We start from the raw sequence: 10,469 nt of genomic DNA, 5'->3' as shown, positions 1-10,469 counted from the left end.
TCCCCCAACTAAGTTAAATTCTGCTTATTCTTTCTAATTTAGAAACCTATTCTTTTACAGCGTTTGTGATCATTTTGGTTCCAGTATTATTGTTGAGTTATCCAATGAGGGTCTTTCCCCCTGGCCTGTGAGAATATATTTTGTTCATCACTGGAAACAATAGGGATCAAATCAATGTATTGAGTAAATGAACAGGCACACAGCAAATGGGATGCACATTCATGGTGATGGGGGCAGAATTGTTATGGTTGGTTTCTGTAGGTTGGGTTGTCTCGGGCCAGGATTCCATCTTGAGGAGTTGAAAACATGGTCACTTGGAGAAGAGAGAAAGATCCCGGAGAAGAGGCGAGGCCACCGCTAGCCGGCACAGCTGCAGGCAGTGACAAGGCTTAGGGGGCCAGTTCTCCAGGCTGCCTGAGACCTGCGAGTTCCCGGGATTACTCTTTGGGTAGCCGCACTGTCTTGAGCCCAGCTGAGCCTAGTTTCCTCATCTTTATCAAGGGGTTAATAATTCCCACATTGCGAGGACAGGACTTGAGGTAAAAGAGATAAAGCAGGAGATGGCACCTGGCACTTTGGAGGTGTCGAGGACGCTAAATACCTTGGCTGTCTCGCCAGAAACCTCGTAAAGAGAAGTCTGCACAGGCAGCAAAAGAAGACGCGCCTCTTACCTGAGCCTCGCTCCTTCCCAACTCATCCCTCCGTGCGCTTCAATTAAGTTTTCCAAGCCTGACCCAGGGCGCTCTCCTCCCTCTCTCTGCAGTCGGTCCCTCCCTCCCCACTACTCTCCCCCAGCCTCCCCTCCCCCTTCACCCCCTCCCTCGGAGCGGGAGCCGGGAATCCCACGCCCTTGCACCAGCCCGGGGGCTCGGACGGGCCCAGGAGCCGCTGGTCGCCAATCACCGTGCGGTGGAGAGGCGGGCGCTCGGCTCCAGCGCGCTGGGGGAGCCAGCTGGCGCTGCTTTCCCCGGGAGCCTCAGACGCTCACACAGACACAGACAGACGCACAGACTGGCGGGCAAGCGCGCGGGCAGGCACGGACAGAGTCCCCCGGCCATTTGCGCTCGGAGGCGCGCGCCAGCCCCGGCCCGGGAGCCCCGTCCCCCCGGGGAGCCGCAGGCGGCAGCTCCGCAGGCCGGCGCCGGCAGAAGGGAGGGCGCGCAGGCGGCCGGAGGAGGGGAGGCCCCGGCGCGCCCGGCCCGATGTGAGCGGCCGCGGCTCCCACCTGGCGCCGCACCTGGAGCGCCGCGCTCCGGGGCGGCGGGGAGAATGCGCGCCGCCCGTGCGCTCCGCCCGGCCGCCCGCAGCCGCCGCGCCCGCACCTGACCATGGAGTGCGCCCTCCTGCTCGCGTGCGCCCTCCCCGCAGCCGGCTCCGGCCCGCCGTGGGCTCCGGCGGGACTGGGGCGCGTGGCCAAGGCAGGTGCCCCCCGAGGGGCGCGGCGAGAGCGGGTGGCAGGGGGCGCCAGGCGCCAGGCCCGCCGCGCCCCTCACGCGCGATGTCACTTTTTCTCTTGCAGGCGCTCCAGCTGTGCTGCCTCTGCTGTGCGTCGGTCGCCGCAGCCTTAGCCAGTGAGAGCAGCAGCGGCGGCAGCGGATTAAACGATGGTTCGTATTTGCCCCCGCCCCCAGAAGGGCCTTTTCAGGCACTTTGTCCCTTCCTTCCCCTAAAAGAGAGAAAAGCTAGAAAAGCGCAGCCTCCAACCTGGCAGGTGTGTGTGCCTCGTGGAAATGGTTCCTGTTTGGAGAGGGGGTGGGGGATGTGGCAAAGACTCTGAACTTCTCAAAAGAATCAGCGCTTCAAGCTGCAAGTCACTGAAATGAGAAAACAATACTTTCTCTCGTTCACAAGTGGCTTGTTAAAAAATCCTAACTTCGGTGAGAAATTAGAAAGGAGGTTGGACATTGACTAGGTGGTTGATATCAAAAGGCCCCTTGCTCATTTCCTTCCCTTCTGGGAAAGCTAATTTTTGGTGGGCAAGGAAAGAATTTGAGCCCCTTTTCCTCGAGTCTTTCCTCCTCGCTCTCTTCTCCACTTCTGCCCTTTTTCTTCCTTGCCTCTCTCCTCCTCTTTTCTCTGCCCTTGTGTCATGCATTCCCAAAGACTGCTTTTAAAGAGAGGAAAGTAGGTAGCTTGAGGTCTCTGAGGCCTTCCTCTGGTCTAAGGTTCCTCAGCCACTAAACCTCCAGAACACCCTTCACTTCTGTCATTTATTAACTTCTCGGTGGCGCCCAGAAGGAAAATCCTTGTTTCCATTGTTCCCAACAGCTACAGGAGAACAGCTGATCCCTGATCCAAGGTGTCTAGCAAGACCTTGATGTCCAACCTGGATTCTATAATGTTTAGCCTTGCAGCGTTATCTCCTCCTTCTGTCAGGGGTCAAGGGGTCACAGTGGGGAGCAGGAGATGGCAGAGTCATGGAGAAGGACTGTGCCACGGAGTGGGTGAGTGAGGGGACAGGAGAAAGCTAGGAATTAGCTCTTGAGAAATTAACCTTTTGCTCAACCAGAGAGGCTGGCTGCAGTTTCTGAAACAACCCCTCATTGTCCCATCAGGGCCCAATTGCTGGAGGTCCTCTCTGTTCCAGCCACCACCCGTAAGGACCTCATCTTTAGTCAGCCCCTGAGCTGACCAGATCACTCTCTACAGGGGGCTCTGACTGCCCGTCTTCGCATCAAGGACTGAATGTTACCATCAGCTGGCTCATTCTCCCCTTGGAAACAAACTAGTAGCAGGTGTCTCCGTCGGGGGCGGGGGGGGGGGGGGTGTGGGGGGCTTCGTGGGCCGATTCCATGGAAGGCTGGCTGGATGAGGCTCCTGCGTGACCTCCCAACTAAGAGCAGACAGAATTTCAGATGCTTTGAGACAAGGAGGTAAGAAACACTTATTGTAGAGACTGGAGCATGGGTCAGGTTAGGTCTATTTTGGTGGAGGGAAGCGGTTTCAAGAGCCACATGCCTATAAAGTAACAAATAGAGATTTTTAAAAGAAGAGAAATAGTGTATATACTGCTCAGTTGTTTAAGGTTAAGAGAAGAGAAAATCTTTTTTTTCTCAATTACTTTTTAATGTGCATGTCAATTAGATTTAGTTAAAGGAGTCAAGGAGAAAATGGAAGAGACAGGACAGAAAGAAGAGTGTAAGAACAAGAGTTGCTCAAACAAGAGTCACAGATGGTTCATACGCAGAAGAAAACAATTGAAAATTATTGTCATATTGGGATTTTCTTTTTGCAAACATAGGCTTGATTAGATCACTCATTGGTCCTTGGTAGCTACAAGGCTTCTGTTCTTTCCTTAGCCTTTTTTTTTTTTTTTTTGGTTGTTGACTATTTTGGGAAAAGGGAAATTCCTCTTTCTTTTCCTCCTCCAGCAACCAGGGACGGAAGTGACTCAAACATGCCTCTTAGTTATTCGGAATCTTTCTAAACACTTTCCAAATTAGTTTCCCATTCTGTACCTAGAAAGTGGAAATGCAGAGTGCTTTTTAATGCGCAGAGGGCATATTCCACATCATTTTGTGGGATGATATTTTTCAGTTTCAATGTTTGGTGATAGAAACCAGTGTGCTGGCTTCATTTTTTTCAAGCAGCAAATTGTTTTTTCGCTCCTCCTCTCTAGAACAGGCAGCAATTAGTGCTGCTCGAGGGAGCAATGGTGAAGGTATTTTCAAACATGCCTTTCCAGGTGTCCCCTGAGCTGACACTCCCCCACCAACATGTCTGAGCAATTTTAAACATCAGACTATATAGGAAAGTTCTGATGATTTAGAGGCATTTTTATGCATCCACTATATTTTATGCTTACGATTAAATGGAATTGTCCCTGTGAAAGCTCATAATCAAACGTTAGGAACGACGCAAGTGCTGGAGTTTTATCATCACATATAATTAATATCAGAAATATGAAACTCTGGTTACTTGTTAATTATCTGAGGTACCATCTCAAGTTACTCAGCACTGTGAGTTGTCATTTGAAATTTAAACTCAGCAAAAAGAAAAAAAAAGAAAAATGCTCCCGATGCAGTTTAAACGCAAAGATATAAATCTCCTCGAAAAATAATTTGATTTCTTTTGTGGTTTTATATTTGTTAATTTTGTCTCCAAAAAAATCACTTCTCTGTATGGATGGCTCTATGGCTAATATATAAAAAGTCCATCTGTCTCACTCCAGATCGTGAGAGTGGTGGTGTTTTCCACAAACATTCTTGACATTCATCAGGATTGCTCTTGACTTTTTGTTTTTGTAGGAGTTACGGTGGCAGAGCTAACTGTAAAGACCACAGAGTTCTCTTCATGAGCTGCTCTGAATTCTATTTCACCTAGTGCATGGCTGTAGGAACAAAGATATCTGGGCTGTGTATTGCTCTTTGCCAGCCCGTTGGAAAGTCACCCTCGGGCATCGTGGGCTCTGGGTGCTGACAGCTAACCGTTTCCCATTGCAGATTACGTCTTTGTCACGCCCGTAGAAGTGGACTCGGACGGGTCGTATATTTCACACGACATTTTGCACAACGGCAGGAAAAAGCGGTCTGCGCTGAGTGCCAGCAGCTCCCTGCATTACCGATTTTCAGCATTTGGACAGGAACTACATTTAGAACTTAAGCCCTCGGCGATGTTGAGCAGTCACTTTATTGTCCAGGTACTTGGAAAAGATGGTGCTTCAGAGACTCGGGAACCCGAGGTGCAGCGATGTTTCTATCAGGGATTTATCAGAAATGACAGCTCCTCCTCCGTCGCTGTGTCTACGTGTGCCGGCTTGGTAAGTACCCCGCACGTGGAGTCGACTCCCTCTTTCGTGTGTTTTGTGTAACTTGAATGAACAGATGTCTGCAATATTAAGCGCTCTTCCAGCCAACTCGACACATTCACAGTGTCAGCTTTGATACTGATAATATTCTCAATTGAATTAATCTAATCTGCTCCCAGAAAAATAAAATATAATAGAACTTTAATTACCATTTAGAACATGCTTTTGATGTTTAATGGTCTGGGCTTCTTCATTCTCCATGTTTGAGATGATCCCCAAGGAAATTAATTTGATGGATGCCATTCGCTTTGTAATGTCTTGAGAGACCAGGCATTATATAACAAGCCGCATGCCTCTACATTGCTTTGAGACGGAAAAACTGTATTGCAATGCAAAATTGTGTTCAGCAGCTCTGTTAAGCCCAACCTTAACTGTAGAAGGGAGGCCCTTTGTTTTCTTTTAACCAATCTGTTCATGTTGTCATGCTCACATAAGACATTCTTTTAGAGTGCGATGTGGTGTGTTCAAGGGCTGGCAGGATTGAGTGTGGCATCCGGGGAGGCAGAACACTTAAAAGCATTTGGGACGAGTGTTATTTCCTCTCCGTGTGATCCTCATCTGTTGAGCTCCAGGCCAAGAATATTGGTGTAAATGATACTTCTCTCAGAAATCAATCAAATATATGAGGCAGTAAACGACATTTGGGGTTGACTTCATTCTGTGTTGCAATTGAAAAGTGTCTTGAACTGACAGAAGAGATTGTGTGTGTCGAGACACGACGGTCAAGCTCTGGAATGGTCTGAAGAAGGAAAATGTGAGCAGGCCCAGCTGAGCATGTAGTTAGTAGTGTATGTGGTACATCATGGCACAAAGCAAGAGGGAGTGGCTTAGGTGCCGGTAAATGAGGACTCCCATGTTCTTTGCTAGTTGAAATTTTGTTATTTAACTTTGTTTTTTTTCCATATTGTGGCTTGAAATTTAGCTAAAATCTTTCATCACAACCAGAGTTATGGAATTCTTTGGTATAATCTTTGAAGTACAGAGTGAAGCAAAGAATTAACAAGCCTCAACTAAGCTCGATTCATTTCAATGATCCATGTGGCTCACTAATGACCTATATATTATAGCGTGGTTCCACACATGTGAACATATCTTGTCTGTTTGTTGAGTTGGTTTGGTTGTGATGAGTCTCCTGCTCTTTCTGGGGGCATTCTCCTGTATTTCCCTCTCTCCTGTGTATTCCGGTATCCTAACATCTTAAGGAGTTAGGCACTGCACCCACCATAGTGGCTTAAACTATCCCGTTCCACATAACACAGTGTTTAGGACCAGCCCATTGTCATTCTCACACCAGTGCTTACTAATAGGATCTTGGGCAAGTTATTAACTTCTGTGTGTCTTAACGTCTTCATCTGTAAAATGGGAATAATAAGAGGGGCTACAGGGCCGTGGGGATTAAGTGACTTCTTCCATGGAAAGTGCTACAGCAGTTCCTGGCAGGGAATAATGGCTCTGTACTGTTCTGGTTCCAGCAAAACTTAGCTGCCTTATGTCTAGCTCTCTCAGGATTCACTCTCTGTGAGAGGAAATCGGATCAATTGTCTCATCTTAATCGATGCTGGGTTATTTCTCCTAAGGAGGAGATTTACTTCTGCACAGGGGGCAAATGATCACTTAACACGTAAGAATAAGGCAAGTTAAAGATGGATGTGAAAGAGGTAATTGACAACTACATCCGCCTGTGTAGAAGACTGATGTAAATTGGGATCATGAAACCCAGATTTGGTCTCTACTGTTCGACACACCAGCTGCACGTGCTTAATTAACTTTACTTATCCAGGCCTCAGTTTCCTCTCTTGAACCATGTAAAGCGATTTCTAAGACCACTGCCATCTGTAGGCATCTGACTCTGATTGTGCTATTTGTTGACCCTGGCAGGGCCCACTTGGTGTGGGACAGGGAGAAAATTAAGTTTATCCCCATGACATTACCCACCTCCCCGTGACCCTGCCAAACATCTGTGAAACACAAACACATACACCCATACTCAATAAAACAATAAGAAAAAAACATCAAAGAAGACAGAACCACAACTGAGATGCTGAGACACTGCTCTGTATTAATTTTGTAACCTTTGTTGAAGTATAATGTATATACATAAAAATTCAAAAATCAAGAGGACAGCCTAATGAATTTTCACAAAGTTCATACCCATGTAACCACCAACCACATCAAACAAGACATTACCAGTGCCCCAGAAGCCCCCGCTGTGTCCCCTTTCCAGTCACTACCCATCAGAGGTAACTTCTAACATAGCATAATTTTGCCTATTTTAATATTTTACATAAGTAGAATCACACAATATTCTGGTTTATGAATATTCCACATTTTTTCCATTTTCTTGGTGGTGGGCATTCAAATTGTTTCCAGTTTGGGGCTGTTAGGAAGAGTACTGCTGAACATTCTTGTCTATGCCTTTTCGTGAATGTATGGACACATTCTGCTGGAAACACACCTGAGAATAAAGTTTCTGAGTCATAGGGTATGTGTGTGTTCAGTATTAGTAGATTCTGCCAAACAGCTTTTCAGAGTGGTTGTGCTAATTTACACTGCCATCAGCAGTGCATGACAGTTCCAGATGCTCCACGTCCTCACCAATACTTGCTATTGTCAATCTTTTCCATTTTAGCCACTCTGATGGACGGGTATGAAGTGGTACCACATTATGGGTTTAGTTTATATTGTCCTGGTGGTTGTTGAAGTTGAGTACTGTTTTTTATGCTTATTGGCCATTTCTATCCCCTCTTTTGTGACCTAGCTGTATCATATATAGACAAGAAATAGTGTAAATGTTTTCAGCCTACTTTGTGGTTTTTGTTTTCCTTTCTCTGTAAATAGAAATAAGAATTCTGAGCAAAAACACTGCTTTACCAACTTAACGTCTTTTTTGTTATGACCATGCATCTCTAACAATGCTTTCATCTGCTTATTAAACACATCGAATAGCAATACTGAGCACCGTGAGATCACAAGATACCACACTGAGGGCACACTTCCCTAGGCCCACTGAGAGATGGTAATGGAGAGAAATAATCATGTCAGGAGCAAGAATTTCTTCATCCTTCTAGCCTCCTGGAACCCATAGACGTTGCCCAGCTTCTTTGGCCAAACGACGGGTTCATACCTTCTCAGAAGTTAATTAGCAACTATAATGGATTCAGAATGGTGGATGGTTCAAGAATTCAGGAGAGGGACAGACCTCTAATATACTTGTTGGAGAGACTCATCAAAGGTAACAAAAGAGATGAACAATTCTTCTTCCATTGATACAGAAACTGACATGAGATGCATGAAACTGATGGATGACACTTCTTCCACTTGAAGTTTCTGCACCAGTGTTTCTCTGACAGTGGGGCCTGATGACTGGCATCAGAATGCCTTTAGAGATTATAGCAGTCTCCTAATGTGCATGTGGTGTGTATTAGGAAAGTGATGTCACCTTTAGATAGTGAAGTACCAACAGGAAAACTAGCTATGATGTTGACTGCTAGGGCAACCCCAGGAGAGAATGAGAAAAGATGGAAAGGTTATAATAGTGAAATACATACGTCCATGTATACATACATGCATACGTACATACTCCAGCTAGGATTTATCTGGCAGGGAATTTCCAGAATTAACTGGAATTAAACTGTGCTTAAAACATTTTCATAAAATGCACCCCCTTCCCCTCAACTGTTGAGTCTCACTTTGTTCAGAAGTTGAGTAGGCAGTTATTTACTTGGAATAATTCATAAAACAGAAGTTGCAAACTTCTCTGAATGATCCTGCCTACCGTTATGTCTGGGTATGGTTACTTTTAAAATTTTGAATGCTTTTCGACAGGAGCACACCCTCTCCAGCACCCCCTACACTTGGCTGCCTAATACTCTGTGGAGGTATTGGGGTTTGCAACCTTCGTCCCAGAGTGTCAGGGTTGCAGATTAACCTAATCTAATCACTTTTGCCATGTACGTTCTTTCTACCATATCCAGCCTCTCCTGGACTACCATAGTGATGAGAAGGTCATTACAGCAGGAAGCCCATGCCATTGTTGCGAGACTCTTCACCGTGATATTGAACTATGCCTACTTTCTCATGACTTTGACCTGTATTTTTTGTTTGTTTGTTTTTTGAGGAAGAGTGGCCCTGAGCTAACATCTATTGCCAATCCTCCTGTTTTTGCTGAGGAAGACCTGAGCTAAAATCTGTGCCCATCTTCCTCCACTTTATATGTGGGACACCTGCCACAGCATGGCTTGATAAGTGGTCCACACCCAGGATCCGAACTGGTGAACTCAAGGCTGCCGAAGTGGTGTGCGCAAACTTAACCACTACGCCACTGGGCCAGCCCCCTTGACCTGTATTTCTTAATTTTTTTTCTGAATTGATAGAATAAATCTGTATCTTTCTTCCTACATGTTAGGAAGTCTAAAAGGCCTTTCTGCCCCAAAATGCTCCACCTTATTGCTCCTTTTCGTTAGCATGGTGATTTTTCAGAGTATGGTCAGCTGCATTAGCTTCACTTGAAGTGTTGAAAATTTGTATTTCTTTACCCACAACAGTCCACCAGGGAGGCTGGGCCCGGGAATGTTTATTTTGAATTCTCCAAATGATTCTACTGCATACTAACATTAGAGAACCATTCGATTAAGACATTGAACATACACGCAGATTATTTTAATAATTGCTGTGGATTTGACAGACTGATTCCATTTTTGAGACTTAGTGGAAGTGTCATATTTTAGGAACTGACCGGAAAGACACACTGAATGATCATTGTTTCATTCAACAACTATTGATGAGCTTCTGTTATGTCAGGCACTGTTCAGAGCACAATGGGTAACCTGCAAACAAGATGGATGCTGTACTCCAGTTCATAGAATTTCATTTAAGGAAGAAGATAGAGTGGTAATTTCAGACCTAGAAATTGCTGTTTTCTTTTGAATGGAGCTGTGATTCAACAGAACCCTGGAATAAGGAGTTCATGGGGTATGGGTTTAGGAAAGGGAGGAACATAGTCAAATTGGTGCCAAGGTCCTCCTCTTGGAGCTTCACCATGCACACTAGCATATTAACGACTCAGAAACGTTCTACATTAAAGACTTTTGTTTAACTCTGTTTAAACCTAGGGTTTGCCTAACTTATTTGGTCATGGGAACTTTCTTTCTCAAGGAGCATTTCTTTACAGCCTGGTAGTGACAAGAAAATCACCAAAGCAATGATTCCCAAAAGAGATACCATAATATTATGTATTGACTTCTAAGTGGTGGGATGCTCTGGGAATTTAGAGATGCCCAGAAAGTTAGGCAAACTTCAGGTTTAAATGAAATTAAGCAAATGTCTTTTCTGTAATACATTTCACACTTTTTAATATGCTGATATGCATTGTGAAGTTTCAAGAGGTAAAATTTTGATACTAGTTTGACTACTCCCCCTCTTTTGAATCATACTTCCATCAACAACTTGTCCAGAGTTGTGTGGTTCACCATAAAAGAGCAATTCCTAGGTCTAAGATTATTTTCACTTTACTGCTGCTTGATAAATCTGGTTAGTGTGTTGCAATTGGGGAAATGCACCCCTTACTTAAGAAACTCTAGCACCAGGCTCACAATGTGAAGATCAGGTGAAAAAGCATGCAAGAACTCTCACCTGTCTTACATCTCCACCCAGATCTGTAATA

At 45.4% G+C, this 10,469-nt stretch overlaps 1 protein-coding gene across 2 annotated transcripts in view; it reads left to right on the top strand.

Moving 5' to 3' along the window:
- The first annotated feature begins 1,259 nt into the window (after positions 1-1,259).
- ADAMTS18 (ADAM metallopeptidase with thrombospondin type 1 motif 18) overlaps positions 1,260-10,469 on the top strand; it is a 125,188-nt gene continuing 115,978 nt past the window's right edge. The window contains exons 1-3 of one of the 2 annotated variants that reach the window (XM_023637361.2): positions 1,260-1,418; positions 1,520-1,607; positions 4,443-4,759. In XM_023637361.2, coding sequence (XP_023493129.1) covers positions 1,329-1,418; positions 1,520-1,607; positions 4,443-4,759 — 495 coding nt within the window. In that variant the 5' untranslated portion in view covers positions 1,260-1,328. Of the gene's footprint in view, positions 1,419-1,519; positions 1,608-4,442; positions 4,760-10,469 lie in introns of those variants that run through there. The other variant, XM_070263130.1, reaches the window with a different exon arrangement.

Source organism: Equus caballus, chromosome 3, assembly GCF_041296265.1.
Source record: "Equus caballus isolate H_3958 breed thoroughbred chromosome 3, TB-T2T, whole genome shotgun sequence".
In the NCBI taxonomy this organism is placed as follows: domain Eukaryota; kingdom Metazoa; phylum Chordata; class Mammalia; order Perissodactyla; family Equidae; genus Equus; species Equus caballus.
The sequence above is the reverse complement of the archived record's forward strand: the minus strand, read 5'-3'. Positions and strand labels throughout refer to the sequence as shown.